This window comes from Peromyscus leucopus, chromosome 4, assembly GCF_004664715.2.
Source record: "Peromyscus leucopus breed LL Stock chromosome 4, UCI_PerLeu_2.1, whole genome shotgun sequence".
NCBI lineage: Eukaryota > Metazoa > Chordata > Mammalia > Rodentia > Cricetidae > Peromyscus > Peromyscus leucopus.
Window position 1 is genome coordinate 101,775,180 of NC_051066.1, and position 24,423 is coordinate 101,799,602.

A 24,423-nucleotide genomic window follows, 5' to 3' on the forward strand; every position below is an offset into this window, starting at 1 on the left:
ACCTTTAACCCCAGCACTCAGGAGGCAGAGGAAGGCAGATGTCTGAGTTCAAGGCCAGCTTGGTCTACAGATTGAGTTCCAGGACAGCCAGGACTATACAGAGAAATTCTGTCTCAATGCCCCTGTTCCCTATCCCCCTTGCCACTACCGAGGGAAAAAAAAAAAAAAGACTCAACAGAACCACCTTGTAGTTGTCAAATACAATTTCCCAATCGTCAAAAATTCTTCCCAGAACACTATTCATTCATTCTATTTATATGTGTGGCTCTTCTTCTCCCTATCCCTGAAACCTGGTCACTCCATGGGTTTTTCCCTCATTTTAAATGCACTGACTTCTAGCCTGAACTACACATGCAAAGCAGAGCAGGGCAAAGCAGGGAGAAAGAGAAAGACTACACAGCTCTACCCCAAGGCTGCAGCGGACTGCCCACACCGAGGAGTCACCTGGATACGCGAGCGGTCTGGTGTTGGTGATCTGGCGAGCTTTCATCGCTTGCTGTTGCTTCTCCAGAGCAGCTAGCATGTCCCCCAAATCTAGCTGCACAGGGGTCTTATTCTTCTTTCCAGCTGCTTTTGATAAAGCTTCCTAAAAGGTGGATAAGAAAGGATTCACTGTTTCTGACTAGGAGAGAACGACAAATCATAGTGACACTTGGCATTCCTGTCCATCCCGCCAAGCCGGCAGACAACCGTACCTGCAGAAAATGACTACATACCTGCAGTTTTTTTTGCTCCATACTTATTTCCGAGTATTCTTGTGCTGTGGCAAGGGCTGCAGCTAATGCTTTCTTCTTTTGACTCTTGGCTCGTTTAGGAACTGAAGTGGTAATGGGAATTGGAGTCTGAACTATATTGATGGGTGAGTTTTCAGGTAAGTCATCCAACTATGACACAGGAGAAACACAGCTGTTAGTCATGTCACAGATGTCAAACCCTAAGGAGAGACAATGCAGACTGAGGCAGGTTCTGCAGGACAGAGAGGGAAACTCAGAGGACTGGGGGCCATTAAGAACAGGGTGAGAGGAAGGACCATTTTAGAACGGGAGATGAAAGGACAAAACCTGGATGTAACAGGTGGTGCTTGTCTGGGAAATTTCTATCTAGACTGCACATTGTATGACAGTACTTAATGTTTTCTCCTCTAGTGACAGAATTGCAGGTTTCCTAGATTTTGTTTAGGAAAGGAAACATTAAGGCTCAGCAGGTACAGGAGTCTGCTGCCCAAACTAAAAACCTGGGATTCCTGTGACTTACATGGACAGAGAGAACCAACTCCTGCAAGTTGTCCTCTGTCTTCCTCAAGCACACTGTGCACCCACCCACCCGTATACACACCTGAAATGAAGTACAACTGTAGTAACAATTTCCAAGTATGAAAGTAAGCAGTAAACATATTATCCGCACACACCATGCTGCCCCTATGTCCTTTATACCAACCTCAACACTTCTTTCCACATAGCCGAGTTCAAAGGGTGTTCTATTTTTCTTATAATTTTGAAAGGAGTTACTTACTACTTTTGAAGGAAGTTTCTGTTGAATAGTCTCATCTTTAGAATTTCCATTCTCACTTAGTTCTTGAAACCCATCTTCATCCTGAAATAGTTTCCCTGATGTCAGTGAAAATGTTCAGGACTAATCCTACAAAAGGGTATATGAGTGTGTGTGTCCACGCCTGCATGTCTGTGTGTGGGGTGTGTGTGTGTGTGTGTGTGTGTGTGTGTGTGTGTATAGATGTGTATGCCTGCATGTGTGGGTATGCTCAGAGTGTGTGGGTAGGGAGGTGCATGTACACCTGTGTGTGTTGTGTGTGTATGGATGTGCATGTGCACACACCTGCATGGGGGTGTGTGTGCTCAGTATGTGGGTGAGGGAGTATGTAACTTAAATCCTAAATGGTCTTTTAATAAAAACCCAGAGCCAGATATTGGGGTAAATGCTGAAAGATCAGAGAGACAAAGAAACATGCCATTAGAGAAACTTCTCACCACTATCAAATCCTCAGGCTGAATGGAAGGTGAGATCCTGTCTCCACGAATCCTCAGACTGAATGCCTAAGCCCTGAGGCAAAAGGCTTTCGTTCCTGTCTCCTCACACCTTATGTACCTTTCTCTGCCCAGCCACATCACTTCCATCTTAGTGCTGAGATTCCCCAAGTGCTGGGATTAAAGGTGTGTGCCACCACTGCCTGCCTCTGTTTCTCTCCTAGACTGAATCAAGCTCATGTAGTCCAGTGTGGCTTTGAACTCACAGAGATCTAGATGGATCTCTGCCTCCTGAGTGCTAGGATTAAAGGTGTGCACCACCACTGCCTGGCCTCTAAGTTTAATCTAGTGGCTTGTTCTGTCCTCTGATCTTCAGGCAAATTTTACTAGGGTACAACAAAAATCACCACACGGGTGCATGCACATGTGTGTGTGTGTGTGGGGGGGTGTTCATGTATGTGCTCATGCATATGAACATGTGTGTTTGCTGGGCATCAAACCCAGAGTCTTACTTAGGCTAGGTAACTACTCTACCAATGAGCAACCTCCCAGAATAGAAACTTTCTACACTGTTTGACAGTTCTGAAAGGTAGGAAAATAATGTATATTTGTGTTCTACTGTTGAACTATTTTAATCAGCCTTAAAAGGAAATTTTATTCCTCCCATGCTAAACCTATTTTTCATTCAAGCATGAAGTCATATCCACATCCATCCATCCTTTAGATTTCTGTAACCACTTTTTCATTTTTTTATACTAATTCTATCCTAACACAGGTAGGTAATTAAAAAGAATTCAAACTGGATTTATCACATTCAGATAATTTGGAGAAGATTTAAATAGTTTAATATTCATTTTTAAAATTTATTCCATTCCCTATTTCATATAATTTGAAGAGTGTTTAAAATATTTTTTAATATTTTTATTCAAATTAATTTTTCCCCCAGAGCTGAGGACAGAACCCAGGGCCTTGCGCTTGCTAGGCAAGTGCTCTACCACTGAGCTAAATCCTCAACCCCTTGGTTATAGGTTTTTCTAAGATCTTTTATTTATTTATTTTATGGATGAGTGCTCTAATTGCCTGTATTCATTTATGCCAGAAGAGGGCATCAGATTCCCCCTAGAGATGATTGTGAGCCACCATGTGGTTGCTGGGAATTGAACTCAGGACCTCTGAAAAAGCAGCCTGTGCTGTTAAAGGCTGAGCCATCTCTCCAGCCTCAAATTAATTTCTTAATCAATATCCTTCTGATTGTATGGAAACAATCATACAAGTGAGCCTATAATAAACTTGTCATATTTATAGTTAAACTATTCTTCTTCTGAGATTAGAATTAACTTTTGTTAAGGGAAGGAATAGAAGTAACATTTTATAGTTATAAAAATGTTCAGCATGTATAAAATCCACAAGTAAAGAAAGAAAGACTGGTCAATCCAGGATTTATGAAAACTCTGCACAAAGCCCTCATTCCTAAGAACAGAGAGACTAAAAGCTCTTAGAGCTGGGGGGTGGCTTGCTTGGGAAAGTGGTAACTCAGGAAGCATGAGGAGCTGATTCAATCCTCAGAACCTAAGTAAAAATAGCTGCACAGTGGCGGGCACTGAACTCCCAGTGCTGAGATGTGAAGAAAGACAGCTCCATGAGGCTCACTGGCCAGCCTGCCTCGCTTGATCACTGAGCTCCAGGCCAATGAGGGACCTTTTGTCAAAAAATAAATAAATAAATAAATAAATAAATAAATAAATAAATAAATCAAGGTGGATGGTGTCTGAGGGACAAGACCCAGGGATTCAGGCAAAACCCCAACTCAGTCTCAGGCAAACACTAATACACCCAGCTCCATTTTAAGTTTAGATCATCTGTATAAATAAAAACCAACAGGGGCTGATGGGGCGGGCCAGTGGCAGAATGCCGCTCCTCCTCAAGCACAAAGCCCTGGGTTCTAGCCTCAGAAAATCCCCAACACATTTAAACTGAGCTAAGTAGGCATAGTGGCACACACTTTCATCCCAGCACCCAGGAGAAAAAGGCAGGTAGATCTCTGTGAGTTCAAGGCCAGCCTGATCTACACATAGAGTTCCAGAACAGCCAGGGCTATAGAGACTTATCACTTAAAAAAAAGGGGGTGAGTGGGTGGGAGGAGATGCAGCTATCTTCCTAAGAACTGTTACCAAAGTAGCAGTCCAATTTCAGTATTAACAGAAAACCATTCATTCTAATATTATCAAACAAGAATTTAAATTTCCTAATTTTTGTTTTGTTTTCTTGAGACATAGTCTCACACTACAGCCCATGCTAATCTCCAGCTTAAAGTAATCCTCCTATTTCAGCTCTGGAGAGTTAGGATTACAGGTTTAAGCCTACCTGGTTCATGGTTTCCAAATTTTAACTGATGTTAATATAAAAACAAATGGCACATTTCTTAGAACCTTCTTCATTTATAAAGCCAGTGAGTTACCTGTCCAGTCAGGGGCTGCAAAACTACTCCGGGGAGAGTAGGTCAGACACCCTCAACTCCTTTGGGACATTATTCAGCTTAGTTAATATACTAATCCTTGTCCTCTGACTTCAAGAATTCCAGTTTAATTTACATCTATTATTCTATTTTATAAAAATCTATGCTCTAACCAAAGTAAGTTGCACAGATGAATTAACAGGAATGCTTGAAACAATAACAAACAACAAACTTATTCTTTAAGATCCATCCAAGTGGCTTGTTCTATCTCCTAGTCCAATCACAGCCAATCGTATGAGTATGTTCATGTTTGTATCCTCCCAGCACAAAGAGTTTCTCTGGTATCTACTCACAGCAACTCTGATACAGCCCCGGCCTGGAGTAAAAGCTAGCTAGCTGAGCAAACACTAGAAACAGTGAATTAGGATGTATGTTCTAGGAGAGCCAATAAAACAGCCATTTTTTTTTTCTCTAAGACTCTACTGAAAGGGAGCAGGAATTATTTCGATTGAATTACTCAAATCTGAAAAACCTTACAAACATATCCAACGACAACAGAATCAGCTTCTCATCCACACACCACGTCAAAATGAACACATGACAAAACTTCAAAACAGACATTAATAAAGGGGGTGTTAGCTTACATAATAAACACAACCAAGACAACTAAAAATGAACCAGTATGTCAAGTCATTTATAGTCTAACAGAGTAACATGTGAAGATACAAAAATACAATATTTATCACATAATAACATACCAAATTAATGTCTTAATTAAGACATTTTTAGAATAGTTTACAAACAGAATTTGAAAAAAATTACCTCAAAATATAAAGACTCAGAATTTAGGTCACTTCTGTGAGACTGAGCAGAGTTTAAGTGCTTATTGTCTTGTCTCTTTTGTAAATTCTGTCTTCTTTCTGAGGAAGTGCTATGTCCTCGGCATCGGAATCCAGCCTAAGGAACCCCAGAGGAAAGGAAACATCATTTTCAAGTGACTTTGTCCCTGAAGTACAGCAAACTCGTAAAGAAGCACATGGAGTGTGGGACTCAAGGAACTTCTATACAGCACAAAGTTTATCTTAACAGCTAAAGCTTCCAGTAAGACCAACAGTAAGGTGTGTACTGTTAACACTTCTCCCCCCAGAGGCTCAAGACTTTTATCAGCTTTATTCACAAAGCCCGACAACAAGCCTAAGGTCCTCCAGTAGGTGATGGTCCCAGTGACAGGTTATGTCCATAATACAGTACAGCACTCATTAGCTGTCCGAGAAGTATGAACTGCTAGTAAATCTAATCACCTGAAAATATCTCCAGGGAACCTGATGAGTGGAAAGAGCCAACCCTGAGAAGATCACAAGAACAAGGAGAGGTAAGAGGACCAAAAACTCAAGGTTATCCTTGGCCAGCCTAGGGTAAAAAACATCCCTAGAGATAATTTTTCTTAGTGATACCTTATTACAGCCTTGCCTTCAAGGAATGGGCTGAAGAAGCAAGATGGCAGAGGCCTATAACCCCATCATGAGAGAGAGAGAGAGAGAGAGAGAGAGAGAGAGAGAGAGAGAGAGAGAGAGAGAGAGGCAGGACTATGCAGTTGGGGCCACCCAGGGCTGTAATATGAAGAGTGGCAGGTAGCTAAGATACAACACAAGATCCTCATTCATAAATTAAATAATCACCCTCTCCCACCAAAAAAAATAAATAAAACAGAGAAGAAAAAAAAAGATGAAAGGAAATGGAACTTTATCTGATCACAAAGTATTATTATCCTGTTACAAGAGCTACTTATATGTCCCCAAATTCATGGGGTGAGTCCTGAGCCCTGGAAGACAGAGACTCTGGTAAGTGACTAACTCACGAAAACAGAGCATCATGGCTGGGATTTATGAAGCCTGTAAAAGGGACCCAGAGAACTCTCAGCCATTCTTCCCTAAGGACAACAGTGAGAAGGCCATTAGGTTGAAGAATCCTTCACCAGAGAGCCGACCTTCCTGTACCTTGACCTTGGCTTACTACACCTTTCTGCTCAGAAGCATTAAGTCTATGGTGCTCCTTCAGAGTACAGATTGAGACATCTTACTAGTAAGTCTGCAAAGCAGTCCACTGTCAGAAGGAAAAGAAAAAGCATGGTAAGCATTCTAAGAGCCTCAGATACTTCTCTTAAGAACCTGTGTCAGCTGATGCTAAACACCCCTTCAGAAGAAATGAAAAAGACATGACAAGTTCCTCTCTGTCGACATCCACCTCAAATCCTAACAAACAAGAAACAACATGAGGCAGTCAGGAGACTGAGAGCAACACACAGCCGTACCCCTGGCCATTCCCATGCTTGCTGCTGTGAACCAGTTCGTATATATGTATTGATGGTGTCAAAAATACACAACAATTTTCTTTAAAAGACAAATGCAACTTGATACTTACAGGGAGACAAAAAGTACCAGGACTGCCAAGCATGGACCTTTGAGCCCAGCACTCAAGAGGCAGAGGCAGACAGATTTCTGTAAATTTGAGGCCAGACTGGTCTACATAATGAGTTTCAGGCCAGCCAAGGTTACACAAAGAGACCCTATCATCAAAAATAAACAAACAAAGAAAAAAGCGCCAGCAACTTAAAACTTCCAAACTAACAGTTTCTACAAAGTCCATGGGAAGCAAATATTCCTATAACTTCTGAACAAATCAATAACCTCCTGCTAACTGAACGTTGTCTGTCAGTTCTTCTAAGTCAGTTTTGTGGCTGAAAAGTGAGCATATGAATCAGGCATGGTGGGAGCACATTCCTAGCATTCAGGAAGCAGAGGCAGGAGGATGTTCAAGTTCAAAGATAATCTGGTTTACATAGGTAGTTCCAGGCTAGACAAGGCTACAGAATGGGACTCTGCCTCAAAAGAGAGAAGCAGGAATAATGAATAAAACAAAAGCAGAGGGATAAAAAGAGACAAGAGGAGGAAAGAGGAAAGGAAAGAGATCAAGATGCAAACTGGGTATGATGGCACACTTGTAACTCCAAGTCTTGGGAGGCTGAGGTAGGAGACTTCAAGTTCAAGGCTTGCCTAGACTACATATTAAGACCTGGTCTCAAAATAAATCAAGATAAAAAGAAATAGATCCGGAGTCAAAAGCAAGCAGAGACATGACCAGACAAGTTCACAGAAAAAGAAACACAAATAACTCAAAACATGGAAATGCCCAACTGCATTAAAACCTTTTGAAAATCTAATTAACATGTTAATTGTTTTGGATATTGTCTGCCTCAAGTACTCCTGTTTTAGAACTTGGTTCCTGGAGGCCCTGGTGGTATTGGGAGGTGTGGAACTTCTAAGAGGTGTACCTAGGGCTGTGGAAAGAGCTCAGCGGTAACATACTTACCTGTGGTGCATCAGGACCTGAGTTTGATTGCCAGAATCCACTTTAAAAGGCCCGGTGTGGTGGCATGCCCTTCTAACCCCACTGCTGGAAAGGCAGAGCCAGGAGGATGGCTGGGGCATGCTGGTCAGTCAGTCTAGCTTAGTTTTTAAGAGCTAAGCTAAATCTGATCCCTACATCTCTCTCTGGCTTTCTAGACGTGGTTTCATCCCCTCTCTTCACAAAAACATTCCCATTACATGCCAGGAGGACTTCATCAGGGCTTGTATCATGCTGTTTAGACTTCTGCTCTCCAAAACTATAAATTAAATAAAGCATTTATCTTTATAAATTTGGCTTGCCCCAGTGTCATGGGACAGTGACAAAAAGCTAGCAAAAACGTAATAGAAATCAAAACTCCTGAAGCCCTTTACATTCCTCCCTTATCCCTTGATTTTCCTTTCTTCTTTTTCCTATTTTCAGTGTTTAGTCTCTGTGTGGGCCATCCACACACGTTTGTCTATGCAGACCCCTGTGTATCTGTGTGCAGCGCAGGTAGCCTGCTTTGTCACGCTCAGCCTTACTCCCTTGAGACAGGGCCTCTCAGGGAACCCACAGCTAGGCCGGGGGCCAGCAAGCTGCAGCATCCTCTTGTCTCTGCCCCCGGGCAGTATCAGGGTCACAGGCACACACGTCTATGTCTGATGTGACACAGGCACTGGGGACTTCACCTTGGATTCTCAGGCCTGCACAGCAAGCACTCCTACCACTCAGTCATCTCTCCAGTCCTACACTCAGTGAAGGAAGTATCTGCTGCATCGGAGGTGAGGCAGGAGGATCTCTGTGAGTTCCAAGCCAGCCTGGTCTACAGAGTGAGATCCAGGACAGCCAGGACTATTACATAGAGAAACCCTGTCTCAAAAAAAGAAAGAGAAAAAAAAAGTGGTTTGCTGCTTTAAAAATCTAGATCACCATGCATCAAAGTTAAGTCTCTGATAAAAATATCTCGAAACGCTGCACTATAAAAAAGTAGCACAAGGACTACTGAGATCATTCAGTAGCTAATGGTACTTGCTGTGAAACCTGGCCGACCTGTGCTGGACCCCCGGAACCTGTGAGAAGGTGGAAGAAGAACACTAACTCTAAAGTTATCTGACGACCTACACACACTCACATACAGGAAAAAAAACTAGTATAAAATACAGGTCAATGTTTTCTGTGGGACTTCACCTTCTAAAAGCCTTTTAAAGTATATATAGGAAACAATTAGAAGTTGCAAAAGGGCATAATGTTTTGACTTAAGAAAGGAGTTAGTATTTGGGAAAAAGCAAGTATATACTTAAGAAAAATACCAGGACAAGGAAACATCAGTAGTAGACAGTCAACACACTGTCAAAATCTGGCTGGATGCTTTAGGACTGAAGAAAGATACCAAATGAACAAAGCTGCTAGCTGGAGTGGCATATGCCGCCATTTGGGAGATGAAGGGAGGAAGGTCACAAGTTCAGAGCAATCTGAACTAACAGCAAGTTCCAGGCTAGCCTCAGATCTAGGGAAAGACCTTCTCAAAACAAACAAATAAAATACACTTAACTGCTTAGCTTCCTTTTTTCCCACCAGTTATCAGGTAAAGAGAAAGCATTTACAGTGTTTTTCATCTCAGGGTTATTTCCCTTAATGGACACAGATACAAAACAAACCAACAAGAAAACAAACCAGGCCAGGACCCAGACCAGGAACTTTGGAAAGCAGGAGGTTTCAATTTCAACAGAAAAACTCAGTAAACATCTTGCTGGCTTTGTCTAACCTAATCATCAAATAAAGCTAAAGCCAGATTGCCTCACAAGCCTGGGCCACAAAATGGCCTGATTCTGCAGAATCACAGGGAAGGAGCGTTCCTTCTGCTTTCCTGACAGCAAGTAGAGCCTACGTCAAGGAGTTATCTCAAGTGTTCTTCTCCGGGAGGCCACGAGCAGGCAGCAGCTGGTATATACAATCCAGTATCTTGTTCTTACTTTTGGTCCATTCATATTTATATGACAGCTTTAATTTCTTAACTAGACATAAAGATCCAGGAAGTCTATCTAAAATGAAAAATAGAAATCATGACCAATAAACAATTCCCTGATTTGACAGCCAATCACGGGAAGTACACAGGTGTGCACAGCCCACTCTGATGACTGTCAGGAGAGCGCCCAGTCTAGCCACACTGTGGCACCAGGTAACCATCAATGTGACAGTGCCGCTAGCATGGAAGGGTTAATAAGCCACATCAAAATACCCACGGCTGGAAAGATGGTTCAGCAGGCAACATGTTTGCTAGCAGGCCTGATGACCTGAGAATGGTCCTTATTCTTGCAAGCTGTCCTAATCTCACACCCACAAGATAAATAAACGTATGTTTAGAACCTACAGACCCCTACAGTCCTTAAGTTCAAACAACCATTCTTAAGAGAGGAAGGCTCCAATCTTTGAGAGGAAGGAAACAGACACAGCAGGTGAGACAGTCGGTGGAGGGCGTCCTTTTCTAGAATCCCAGCATCCCCAACCAGACACAGATGAACCACTGACACCACATTCTCACCATCCTCACTCAGCACACCGCCATTTCACTGTTTATGCTCTGCTAAGGCATTTAAGAAGTTTTAGGCCGGGTGGTGGTGGCGCATGCCTGTAATCCCAGCACTCGGGAGGCAGAGGCAGGTGGAATCTCTGTGAGTTCGAGACCAGCCTGGTCTACAGAGCTAGTCCAGGACAGGCTCCAAAGCTACAGAGAAACCCTGTCTCAAAAAACCAAAAAAAAAAAAAAAAAAAAAAAAAGTTTTAGATATGAGAGCTCTCTTTGCACATGTGTGATGCACATGCATGTTGTATTTCTGTTGTTCCTAGTTGACAGCCTCAGGTGCCCTTCTTCAGAAGACAACCACCTTTTTTAAAGACAGGATCTCTCACTGGCCTGGGGCACACCAAGGCATACTGATTATTGCATAATCATACGTGTGTGCCTTCTTCTGTCTCTCTTTACCTCACTGTTTCCAGACAGTCTTTCACTGAACCCGAGTCTCACCAATTCAGCTAGGCTCCCTGCCTCTTAAGCTCTGCAGTTACAGATGTGCACTGCAGCATGACAGTATTTAAAGTGGGGGCTGGGGATCCGAACTCAGGTCCTCATGCCTTATCAACAGCCCACAGCAGTTCACACTTATATAACTTTATGTACCTTTAAGGATAATGTGTTTGCTACACCATTATTATGATAAATTTAACACTATTCATCTCACACCTAATCAAATTTCCAACCTCATTCAAAGTACCTGTGAATTATTTCTCTGTTCAGTCTGCCTTCCCCCTCTAGAAAATGCCTGGTGTTTTTCCATCCACGGTCTTTTCTGGATTGCCTGGCAAGTTACTTTGGGCCAGTTTACACCACCTGCAACAAACGTGTAAAGATATTAAAGATTAGATTAGCTGATGATGGAGGCCAAAAAAAAATCTAAACAACTGAGTCACTACAGACATGGAATTTTCTCTGTAAGTTTAGAGTGGCATGTGCCTTCTTAGTAACACAAATGTCATCCTGCAGAATGCTCCAGATCACATTTTCTCAACTTGTTTGGTAAAACTATATATACTTTTCAATTAACTTGAATCACTGAAGACTTACAGTTTTTGTTTATAGCCCTGGTAAGTGCCATACTTAAAGGAAAACTTAAAATGGACAAAGAAGAAAATACAGAAAAAACACTGCAAAAAATAAGTACCTGTACAGCCTGATGATTCTGCATGCTAAAAACACAAAACAGAAAGGATGGTTAGTTTCTAGTTAAGAGTCAACAGGTCATACTTCGCAAATGTTTCAACTTAACCTAGTGTTAAATATATTAACAGTGCTTCATATTTTCATGAATAGTAAATACCATTAAGGATTGCTAAAAAGAAAAAATGAATACTTCAGTTTCAGCAAAGGACACACTATATTGATAGCAAGACTAACAACAGACAGACAGACAGACAAGTGAGGGGTACGCACATTCATGGTCCCAGGATCAGGATTCCGCAGAGCGCCTGCCGCAGGCTGGTTGTTATGCTTGGGGCTACAATAGCCGCTGTCGCTGTCGATATCAGCTTCACTGGCCCCCTGCTCACTGGAGGACTCTGCAGCAGGGTGGGAGGCTCTTCTCCTCCTGCCTTTGGCTTTCCAGAGCATTGTGGCTGTGCTCTCTGAGAGAGACTTATTAGCAATGTCTGATGGGAAGTCTACAAGGCAAGGCAAGTGGACAATTCTCTGTGATGACCAAGTTTATACAATCTTGTTAAATTATTAAGGTTCTAAGAAAATTAATAACAGAGTCTGTAAAGGGAGAAATATGTGACTCCTTGAAAAGATCATGTAAAATGTTCCTAATAACTTATAACATGGCATCATTATGAAAACAAAATATTTGTGTCATAAAACACTAAAATCATCGGCCATTTAAGAAAGAGCATCGCCAATCTTTCATAATCACCATCTGTGCCCACTAGACTACCTTCCCTGTTTAGTCTTCACTCAACTTTCTGTAGAGATTTTCCACAGATTTTCCTATTTCTAAAAACGAAACTGAGCCGGGCGTTGGTGGCACACGCCTTTAATCCCAGCACTCGGGAGGCAGAGCCAGGTGGATCTCTGTGAGTTCGAGGCCAGCCTGGTCTACCAAGTGAGTTCCAGGAAAGGCACAAAGCTACACAGAGAAACCCTGTCTCAAAAAACCAAAAAAAAAAAAAAAAACGAAACTGGCTGGGCAGTGGTGGTGCACACTTTTAATGCCAGCACTTGGGAGGCAGAAGCAGGCAGATTTCTATGAGTCTGAGGTCAGCCTGGACTACAGAGTGAGTTCCAGGACAGCCAGGACTATTTACACAGAGAATCTCAAACAAACAAAAAAACTAATAACAACAACAACATCCAAACCAGTTTGGGGGCTGAGAGATGGCTCAACAGTTAAGAGCATTGGTTGCTCTTTCAGAGGACCCAGGGTGAATTTCCAGCACCCACATGGCAGCTCACAACTGTCTGTAACTCCAGTTCCAGGAGATATGACACCTTTATACCAATGCACATAAAATAAAGTTAAATAAATTAAAAAAGAAATCTTTACTTTTACAGCTTTTGATTGTATCACTAAAATAATCAGCTATTATCTTATTCTCTGCTACTTCAACATTAGTTTTAAGATTCTGCTGTATGGTCCTCTGGTTAATTAATGCCACTGTATACAAACTGCTTTTGCATGAATGAATATACCAACACATTTATCCTTTCTACCACTCACAGTATGCTTTGGTTGTTTTGAATTCAGGAGGCAAAGGCAGGAGGATCTCTGTGAGTTCAAGGTCAGTCAGGTCTGCAGAGCTGAGTTCCAGGACAGCCAGGGCTACACAGTTAGAGTATCTCAAAACAAACAACCCATTGTTGGTTGGGGGCAGAGACACAAAACAATCAAAATGTATGTCATATATGTATGAAACTGTCAAAGAAGGAATTCAATGATAGCTAACAGTCTGAGACACATGACAGCAAATGTATGTACATGAAGTTTCTGTAAGGCAAACATGAATGGGTTGCACAGGACACACAGATTCAAACTGGATCATGCTAAATCATTTTTGAATGATTAAAACAACCTACATTCCAACAGTGATATATAAGTATGCCCAATTGCTGGGTGGTGGCGGCGCATGCCTTTAATCCCAGCACTCGGTAGGCAGAGCCAGGTGGATTTCTGTGAGTTCGAGGCCATCCTGATCTACAGAGCGAGATCCAGAACAGGCACCAAAACTACACAGAGAAACCCTGTCTTGAAATGCCCAATGATTCACACACACAATGATTGACATTGCCTCTCCAACTGTAACTTGTGCCAATCTGCTACATAGAAAAAGTGGCTTATTACAGTTTTAATTTGTACTCTGTACTTAATAATGAGGTCAAGAATCTTTTCTGATGGTTTTAGCTACTAATGTTCTCCTTCTGTGAAATTCTGATTAATTTTACTTTCAGTTTGACTTCTCTGAAATTTTCCACTGAGTTTTTATTTTAATTTCTCAAATATTAAGACATTTTTATTTAAAGCTTATTACAATTACCTCAACAATTCACAAGTTTTCCTTTTTCTACAGTTCTATTAAGACTGATTTGATTATTTGTTGATTTGTGTGTGTGTGTCTGTGTGAGCTGGAGTTATAGGCATGTGTGAGTCCCTAACATAGCTACTTAGAACCTGAACTCAGGTCCTTTGGGAAAGCATCAATCGCCCTTAACTGCTGAGCCCTCCCTCCAGACCCTCCCTCACAACTGATATAATCTGGATCTGTGTTGTTTAATACTATGTCATGTGTTATGACAAGTCCTCATACTTTACTGCAAGATGGCTTTATAAATTCTATGGAGGGGCACCCTGTGTATTCATGAACTGTCACCTGTCTCTGGACACTAGGAAGGTTTTGGTATTTTTCTTGCACTACGATAACAGTTTCAATCTCTTTCAAAGGGGACACTCCATGTTAGCACACCTACTATGGATTAACTGCATCAAAAAGAACGATCCCTAAAGCCAAAATTGCTCCAGTTCCCTAAACCCCAAGCCCCAAAGACAGTACACTACTATTTTTATTCTTACTAATCTTTAAAAATAAATAAATAAATAGATAAACTTTTCCAAGCTTATAGTTTATTCTTTTAAATTAAACTGAAATTCTTAATTTTGGGAATGGTCCTCTTCCTGCAGCCAGGCAGCCATGAAGGAGCGTCTGCATTCTCTTTGCTCACTGGCTTTCTTTCTCATCTAAGTCTTGGTCAACTGAATGGGGTATAAATTAGGATGCTGCGACGCTCTCCATGTCATCCCCATGGACTTCTCCCATTCTTACATATGACACTGATACCATAAACCTGGAGAAGGACAGCAATGTGGGAAGGGATTGGTAGGGTGAAGATAGGGCACACGGGGGTGAGTGGGAGTAGATGACCATGGGAGTGAAGGCAACAGAATTCTCTGTATACATGAATGAAGTTGTCAATGAACAAAGTTAATTAACTTAAAAAGCAGTAAGCTGACTCTAAGCTTTAGTGCACAAAGGACACCTTCCAGACCACTGCTCCTTTATTTTAGAATTACTTTGTTGAATTCCCGCAAAATTCTTATTGGGATTTTAATTATAACTGTACTGAACTGCAGACTAACTTTGGGGGACGCTAGTGCTTGATAATCAGGTTTTCTAAGGTCTTACACAACTGAGGGGTCCCCTCATGGATCCCTAACCCTGAGTCCAGAAACTCCTGAATTCCTGTTGCTGCTGTAAACCTTAAACTGCTTGTTTGTGTCACGTGGGAACGCAGCTGATCTTTGCTTTTCTCTTGTATCCAGACACTGTTTTTGTTTTTTTGCATTTGATCTGTTTTATGTGTGTGCATGTGTGTGGGCCTGAGTGCCACAGTTGAACAGAGGGCTGACAACTTGTGCGAGTTGGATCTCTTTATCCACTGTGCAGGTTCCAGGGATCAAACTCAGGTTGTCCAGTGTGACAACAAATAACCTTCACATGCTGAGCAATCTTTTTTTGTTTGTTTGTTTGTTTTGGTTTTGTTTTTGTTTTTTGAGACAGGGTTTCTCTGTGTAGCTTTGCGCCTTTCCTGGAACTCGCTTTGGAAACCAGGCTGGCCTCGAACTCACAGAGATCCGCCTGCCTCTGCCTCCCGAGTGCTGGGATTAAAGGCGTGTGCCACCACTGCCTGGCTCTGCTGAGCAATCTTGCAGCTCCCTTTCCTGACTCTAGCCCCCTTATATTCTTATTACATAATAATACAAGCCTGTTCAAAAGTAAAAGCCTGCTACAAGTAGAAAGACCTACTTCTACAAAACTAAGAAATTTTTATCTTTAGTGCTGCCAGGTAATCCTCAGAAGTTAAAAACAAACTAAGGAATGAAAATGCTGAAAGTATACACAATCTGTTCAAATCATGCTCCCAATTTTTATGTTTCAGGAGGCTATCCTTTTGATGACTTAAAGAGCAAAGTACAGATAGTCTTTTTGTTGTTTGTTTGTTTGTTTGTTTTTGAAACAAAGTCTCTCTATATAGCCCTGGCTATCCTAGAACTCACTCTGTAGACCAGGCTGGGCTCAAACTCTGAGATCTGCCTGCCTCTGCCACCTTGTGCTAGGATTAAAAGATCCACCACTACCACCAGTTTAAAAAAACAAAACAAAACACAGATGTGATGGCACTTTCCTTTAAAACCAGCTCTTGGGAGGCACAGACAAACAGATCTCTGAGTTTGAGGTTAGCCTGGTCTACAGAGTAAATTCCAGGACAGCCAGGACTTCACAGATAAACCCTGTCTCAAAAAAACAAAACAGTGTGTGCTACCACGCCTGGCTCGGACAGTACTTTTAAGAATCTTGCTAAGGTTTATAAAAGGATGTAGAAATGAGTCACTGTGAGGAAGAACAGATTTGGACCACATGACTTTCCTCATAACTACTCTAAGCATGGCAGCCTATTAAACACACTGCCTTAGGCCTTACAAGCTACACGGCACTGGAAGATCAACAAGATGGCTTTCAACTAACTTCCAGATCCTCTTTCTGCTCCCGAAGGATCTAAGCACATGTAAAACATCATACCACTAACAGGAAAGGCTAGACAACAGAAATCAACGAGCCACCTAGTCACACCAATCCAGACCTTGTCTGGAGGATTCTCCTGTGAGTCTTTTTAAAAGTTTTTATGAGCATATATCACTTATATGTAATAATGAGCTTCATTATGACATTTACAAATTTTTAAAAATTCATTTTTATGTTTAATAGGGAGAGGGTAATGTGCCTGTAAGTGCAGGTGCTCATGGAGCCCAGAGGCATCAGATTCCCTGGAGCTGGAGTTACAGGCTGTTGTGAGACACCTGGCATGGCTGTTGGGAGCCAATCTCCCGTCCTCTGCAAAGAGCAGGAAGCATTCTTAAGCTCTGAGCCATCTCTCCAGTCCTTACGATATTCTTTCAGACAGGCTCTCAAGTATGGAGCTGAGCTTGTCTTGAGCTCACAAGGCAAAGAGAATCCACAGCACAGGCTAGCTAGATAGACTGGCCAAGACAGCCAGGTCTAGGTTCATCGAGTCTCCACCCTTACACCCTGCCTCATCCCCCACCCCCAATATGTAGGGAGGAAAGCAACTGAGGACACTAGGCATCAACTTTGAGACAGTACACACACACCTACCCACACGCGCAAGAATAAACAAGAAAACAGACAAACAGAGCTCTGCCTTACCAGTCTGCTGGGAAGCATCCACCAGAAGCACAATCTTTGATCGGCTATCAGGACCTGCTGAGCTTGTTTCTTTCTGAGTGGCCACATTCTTCACCTGTGGTCTTTTGTTTTTTATATGTTGTTGTAAAAGCTGTGGCTAAGTTTAAAAGACACACACACACATAAAAAAAGGAACCCAGTAAATGTACTAAACATCAATTACACATCACATTCATCACAGAAAGACCAAAAGGTGCACCACAAATCAGGGGCTCTTAGCTGATCTGTGCAATTATTCTCTAAGAAGCATCGCAGGCTAAATAATGTACCATAAGCACATTTACACACATTTTTTGGATAATTATTAACACTATAATTAGTAAAATCTGAGTTGATTTTAGTTTTTACCTGCATTTTTATTTTTTAAATCAATTATTAACAATTAGCAAGATTTTAATAGTGCCATATGAAGGGTTAAACATTTTTATTTTAAAAGGTAGTAAAAGCATGAAAAGTTACCCAGTCACTAAATTTGGGCTCATAACAAAGATGAGCAAAATATTTCTACCGTGGAGTCCAAACAGAAAATATTAAAAAGCTGATTTTTCTTAAAATTTTTAAAAATTGGAGCAATTATTCCTCAACAGCAATTTATACACCAGAACTCTGAATTTAACTTCCACTTCCTGAGTCGGAACTGCTGGAAAGGTATTCTGAGAAACCCCATTCTTTGAACACCTGCAAAATATACACTACAATCTTACTTTTTAATACCTATTTCCTTTCATCCTCGGTCCCAAAAAAAAGTTCCCTTGATCCACAATGTTTCCATGAACCAAGGCAAAAATATTTTCAAATTCATTTCTGCTGCTTATTTATTTTTAATTTTAAGGCAGTAAAGACTTTCTACTGAGGAAGCTAGCTAATGGAATTTGGGAGAGTGAGAATTCTCCACAGCAGAAACGCAGAGAAATATCTTCCATCAGCTCAACAGTGTTGGCTACAAACAGGCTTTTCTTAACGGAAAAGCAGCCTGGGGTAAATAGAACTCTCCCATGACTTCCAGGAGGACTGCACTGCATCTTTAATATATATACATATATATATATATATATATAAAACAAGTCAAATGCTGGCCGTGAACAGAAGTGGCTTTGTCACTTACTTGTTTCTTCCTCTCCTAAGTGACAAATTGTTTTTCCTCCTAACGACTCAGAACACAGACCCTGAGGTTGAAGGGCTATGAGGAACCACTAACACTGTTCTCTCCCATTCTCCTGCTGATTGCAGAAGACTGAAACAGCTTGAGGCACATTAACATTCAACCACATGATCCATTTAAATGTTGGCATCATCACTGTGAAGTGATTTTAGCACAAAATTAAAATAATTTAGAAATAATTGTGCATTGTGTTTACATAAAACTCAATGAATGATCATGAAGATGACTTTACATTGTCAATCAAGAGTGAGGGGAAAATAATTATCACAGGAAAAATGATTTTTTAAAACATGCCTCTAACATTTTCTACTTCGTAACAAGTGAAGCGTTAAATGTCAATGAATCCCAGCAGTAAATTACCTACACTAATGCTAACAACAGACATACCATATTTAAAAACTACACCCCAAAAAAGTGGCCACTCACTTTTGGTACTACCGGCCCTCTGTTACCGTTCCGGCTCCGATGACTGGACAACGGGAAGGCCTGTCCCAGCTGATTTGGACGCTCTGAGCATTCTGTGGTTATGGCATTGACAGTATTCGCAGCCTGGAAGGTACTGGAGTAAGGTGTAGGAAAAGGGTGATAGAAGCCCATAACTTGGGCGCAGGGTGCTGGCATCAGCTGGTAATAGGTGTACTCTGTGGACACAGGTGGCTGAGCAGATATAATGGGGTAGGCAAGGTAGGGTCCAGTAGGGTTCGGGCTGGGCTGTTGCCATCGTATATCATTGTTATATAAAGGAAATTGTCTGTGAAACCAAACAAAACAGAGAAAAATCTATCAATGAGTCCAAGAGTAATATTAAAGCAGAACAATCAATAAAGACAGAAGAGCGCCTTCACAATAATTGTAGGGGAGAAGGCAAAACTAACGCCATCATGTGTCTTTGCTAAGATGCCCTGCGCTTATAACAACAGACATGGTAGTATAAAAGGATCTAGCCTGAGAGCTTGCCGAATTCCACACATCCCATTGAGTCTGCTCTCAAACCTCTCAAGATCTGCTTGCCTAAAAGTGAAACACCTAGCGTCCGCATCTACAACACGGCCACCCACAGTCCATGTCCAATACTCACAACTGCCCAGCGTTCTGCAAAAGCCAAGCACCCTCACAGAGTGACTCCCCACACCCCCTCTTCCCCTAATCACTAAGCCAATTCAGGTCTCGGCAAGGCTTCTCTCCTTGGCAACCTAAGCCCCATGTCCAAGGAAGTCAGGAAGAAGACTACACTGATACCTTTATCCTCTACTCAGTTCCCACAAAGCCCATAAGATGCTGTCTTGTCCCAGCAGCCCTCTCATCAATGGTTGCTGTTGAGGAACAAGGGGTCCTCTTCCTTGCCTTTGCAATGGCAAAGCAAAATGGAAGACAAGGTTCACTACCAAAATCCTAAAAATACTTAAAAGATAATCTGAAGGAAGGGTTGCCCATGAATTCCTAATGACTACCTCACATTAAGGCAAGAAAACCAATCTCTCATAGTGCACATGGCTATTTTGCTACAGAGAGAACTAGTATTATTGTTTATAGAAATGCTCTACATTATCTGACAGTGCAATCTTTAAAACAACAACAATAACAAAAACGGGTCTCATGAAGCCAAGACTAGCCTTGACTTCAAGGACGACCTTGAATTCACGATCTTCCTGCCTCTACCTCTCCATGTCTGTGACACCACACCCAACTGACCCAAAGATTTTCAATGAAGTCTAAGCTCAACTGAGAAGGGTTCTTTAGTTCTACTGTTTGCCTAACTTTGAAAAGTCTGGAGTAAGAAACTCAGGATCTTCACTAGGGCATTACTATTTCACAAGGTAGTCTGTTCCTCATAAATCACACATCCAGAATTTTGCAAAGACTGTGCTCCGGTATGATAGTGTGCCACAATGGGCTACAGATGTTGCTTCAGCCCACAGACCATTGCACAGAGCCAGACAGCCACAGCTCCCTCATCCATTCATCCCACAGTGCTGAGAAACACCATTTCCTGTACACGGCATAACTTGAAACAGGCAATACGATGCACAATACAATGAACTGTAGCAACGAGGGCCCCTGACGTCTGGAGGGTCAGCATACCCCAACTATCGCGAGCCCCGCCTGGTCCTACAAGCACATGCTATTTGAGCTACCGGGACCGGGCTAGATCTGGGGAAGCAGCAGAAGTGCACACTCAACCACAGCACCCCAACACCTGTCCCTCATGTCTCCTTCTTGTGCCAGACACTGTCCTGGCAACTATGAGATTAAGCATTTAATCTCAAAAAAAGGTTTCTTGTATTTCATATCTCCCTTGGGTCACTATACTGCAATATATTTCAATGGCATACTCAGAAAAATGCATTTCCTCTTACAAAAAATAAGAAAAAATACATGTTGACAGCTTTCAAATTTCTGCATATTTTTACTTCTTCTTTAAAAATACAAATAAATATTAAAGTTTGAAAGTTACAAGAGAAAAAGATTAATGGACTTTGCCAAGTTCTATATCCCCACCAATAAAAAAAATAAAGATATTACCTATTGGACTGGTTTTCCTGGACAAATGGGTAACAGGTAATCAGATAACTGGGGATTGGCGTTGGCTCGACACCAGAAATGCTTCCATTATCGTTTGGGAGAGCCATAGGGAGCACAAAGGCATCCAGATTCTTCTTCTGGGGAATAAACGGCTCTACTTCAGCAGACAGCTTGACATTCTTCAAAGAGAAAACAGAATGCACGGGTTACAAATGAACAACCAATACACATTGGCACTTATAATGACCTTCCAAACAGTCCTCACAGAACATACAGAAGGAACGGCAATGTCAACTTCAAGTAAGCGGATAACCAGGAAACCAAGGAAGGACTTAACCAAAGTCACAACATTCCAATGAAATCATTTCTTATGCAATGGAGCTGCTAAAATAATCAAAAAACTATAAAGAAGTCATAACTCAGCTCTAAAAAACACAGTAGTAGTAAGAAATCTAGCTTCTCAGACAAAATGGTATTTTTTGCTAATTTCGTAAGGGGGAAAAGTCCTATTCAACGTAAGTTCTGAAGAATAATTACATTTCTTTGAATAGTTGAAAAAGTAGTCTATTTCTGCCCATGGCAGGAAATTAAGTTTTGCATCATTAACTTACAATGAAGGGAAATGTCTAAAATGAGTCAAACACATAGGAGAAAAATCAAGTCTCACAGTTAAGTATGGAGGGAAAGAATGATAGTAATATTTTCCCAGGAGATACCCAGGCACTAATGTGACCCTATCACGGACTTCATGTCAGTCTCCCCCGTTCCTGTGCATCTTCTCTTATGATACAGTTCCACAAAACTAAAAGCCATGGAAAACTACCCTCTGGGAAAACACACCCATGGAAAAATATTAAGAAATGAGCTCTGTACCCATCAGGACAGGAACACACTTTTATCAAAGAGGCACCTGGGGAGCTTGGGGGTCCCTGGGAAGTTCTATATCTTTGAGGAACTTAAAAGCCATCCAACTTGTTATCAGGTTGTATGCTGATTTTAGTAATTTTCTGCACATTGTATTTAACAAATTTAAGTCTCTGAAACATAAAAATATCTGTAGGACGTGGGCACAGTGGCTCATCCCTATAATCCTAGGAGACTAAAGCAGGAGAACCGCCAAGAGCCTGAGACCAGCCTGGGCTAAACAGTGAGTAAGTCAGCCCGGATATAACAAGACCCGGTCTCCCTACAAGGGAGTGGGTAGCAACTGGGGGTCGAATCCAAGTGGTAGAGTACTTGCCTAGCATGCACAAAGCCCTGGGTTCAATTTCCAGCACCACATAAATAGGGCATGGTGGTGCAAGTTTGGAATCCCAGCACTCGAGAGGTAGAAAGTCAGGAGGATCACAAGTTCAAAGTCATCCATCCTCTGCTACATAGAACTCAATACCAACCTGGTCTAGAGACCCTGTCTCAAAAAGAGAATGAAAAAAAAAAGCAATCTACGGTATAGTTTTCAAAATCAGAATGTTAACCACGTAAATTCATAATCTAAAAAATACTAAACACCTTTTTATTAAAACAAAGTTGGTGAAATGTAAGTCAATATTTTTTCTTTCTTTTTTATTTTTATTTATTTATTTTATTTTATTTTTTATTTTTGGTTTTTTGAGACAGCCTCGAACTCACAGAGATCCGCCTGGCTCTGCCTCCCAAGTGCTGGGATTAAAGGCGTGCGCCACCACTGCCCGGCCATAAGTCAATATTTCAACCACTCAAACAATTACCTTAAAAACCAATAGTTCTAGATGGTGATGGTGGCACATGCCTTTAATCCCAGCACTTGGGAGGCAGAGGCAGGGGGATTTCTGTGATTTCGAGGCCAGCCTGGGCCACAGAGTAAGTTCCAGAACAGCCAGACTACACAGAGAAACCCTGTCTCGAAAAACCAAAAACCAAAACAAAACAAAAAACACAAAAACAAAAACAAAATAATCCTAGCTAGGACATTTTCCTACTAAAATCATTAATGTGACGTTTAATAAAAGCTCCCACAAAAACACAGGTCTCTTTTCTTACAAAAGTAATAACAAATGCATGAAAAGTTAAAGATAAGGTGTAATGGACAGCTTTTCCTCAGAAAAGCCAAATGATCCCTCGACAGTCTGGGGTACACATGAGAGACAGATCCGCACCATCAACAAGGTTCCTCTCTCCCTGCTCCACTGAACTGTGGAGTCCGCATTCACACTATCAGCCAAAGCTGAAGGAGTAAGAACACCTACTTGTGAACTATGGAGGTTCCTGCAAGACAACTCTGGCAAAGCACCTTCAAGTGTCAGGGAGCTGGCATTTCTCACTCTGCCACTTGTTAGAACTGAAAACTGATACACAACATACCAATAAACCATTTATTTGGGTAAAGAAGCTGACTTCCAACAATTCAGATAATAAAAACTTGTTTTATATAGTTTATACACATGCACAAAAGCAGAGAAATCCTTTTAATTACACTAAAATGTAATTTTTAGGATTTCTTTTAAAAAACAGAGTCCTTCTGAACAAGGAAGAACTCTGAAGAGTTGTAAGATCTAGACTAATATTTATTAGGTTTCTATAAAGCAAGGAATACAAATACACTAAAGAGTCTACAATGAAAAAAAGGAGTCATAGTAATTAACTATGAACAGTTTTAAATAATACTTTTCTTGTTTCTTCCCATGCCCCTCCCCCAATAAAACCTCATCAAAATCAAAACAACCTAATCAATTACTTTGGTAACAAATTCAAATTCTTGTTCAGATCAAAAGTTGCAACAAACTTCTACACATAGCCTAATTTGCATTTAAATAAACATGTTATAGCCCCAGGTAACTTGCTCAGAATGTATGGCTACTTAGCTGATGTGTACGCGCGCGCGCGCACACATACACACAGGCACACACACACACACATGAATGCATCCTCGAAGACGAAGACTTATACTGGTTTCTACTCTAAGTGCAATTCTAGACACCAAAGTTCAACAATAAAATTCACAAACACTGAAATGATCCTTTGTTTTTAGCAAAGTGAGAGAGAGAGAGAGAGAGAGAGAGAGAGAGAGAGAGAGAGAGAGAGAGAGAGAAGCCACTGTGGTCAACAGCTGCATGGGTAGAAGATGTCACCAGAAGGAACAGACTGACAAGCTTTTTCTACAGTTTCAACATTACATGTTTTCCGAAGTTGTTCACTGTGACTTTGAAGCTTTCAATTATCTACCATATACCTAAACAAACAGCCCCAAAAAGCAATGCTGAATGCAAATAATCCTTTAAATTCAAATGTCAAAATATAAATTTTGTCAATTTTTAATATTAGTATAGAAATTGAAGAAAATACCTTTGAAAATATTGAAAAATTAGACTAGTTACTTTATATAATATTATTCCTCAGTTTGAATTTCCATGTTTTAGTCACTAATTTGTATTGCCATTTTTTAAAGGTTCTCATTATTTCCAGACTAGCCTTGAACTCCTGATCCTCCTGCCTCACCCTCTCATAGGTATACACCACACCTAGCTCATGATCTATATATTTATATAGACATATTTTAAAGGTTTCTTTCCTTTTTAATTATATGTATGACTATGTGGCTATGTGTGGGTAAGTGAAATGAGTATGTGCAG

General features: G+C 41.2%; 1 protein-coding gene across 2 annotated transcripts in view; it reads right to left on the bottom strand.

Annotated features, from left to right (window-relative positions):
• Window positions 1-24,423, bottom strand: part of Secisbp2l (SECIS binding protein 2 like) — a 49,215-nt gene that overhangs the window by 19,122 nt on the left and 5,670 nt on the right. Inside the window, exons 2-11 of one of the 2 annotated variants that reach the window (XM_028858279.2) lie at window positions 20,816-20,994; window positions 18,719-19,043; window positions 17,092-17,227; window positions 11,813-12,039; window positions 11,544-11,568; window positions 11,097-11,212; window positions 5,260-5,394; window positions 1,513-1,593; window positions 717-884; window positions 445-586 (exon numbers count right to left, since the gene is read on the bottom strand). In XM_028858279.2, the coding sequence (XP_028714112.1) occupies window positions 445-586; window positions 717-884; window positions 1,513-1,593; window positions 5,260-5,394; window positions 11,097-11,212; window positions 11,544-11,568; window positions 11,813-12,039; window positions 17,092-17,227; window positions 18,719-19,043; window positions 20,816-20,994 (1,534 nt within the window). The remainder of the gene's footprint in view (window positions 1-444; window positions 587-716; window positions 885-1,512; window positions 1,594-5,259; window positions 5,395-11,096; window positions 11,213-11,543; window positions 11,569-11,812; window positions 12,040-17,091; window positions 17,228-18,718; window positions 19,044-20,815; window positions 20,995-24,423) is intronic. The other variant, XM_037205192.1, reaches the window with a different exon arrangement.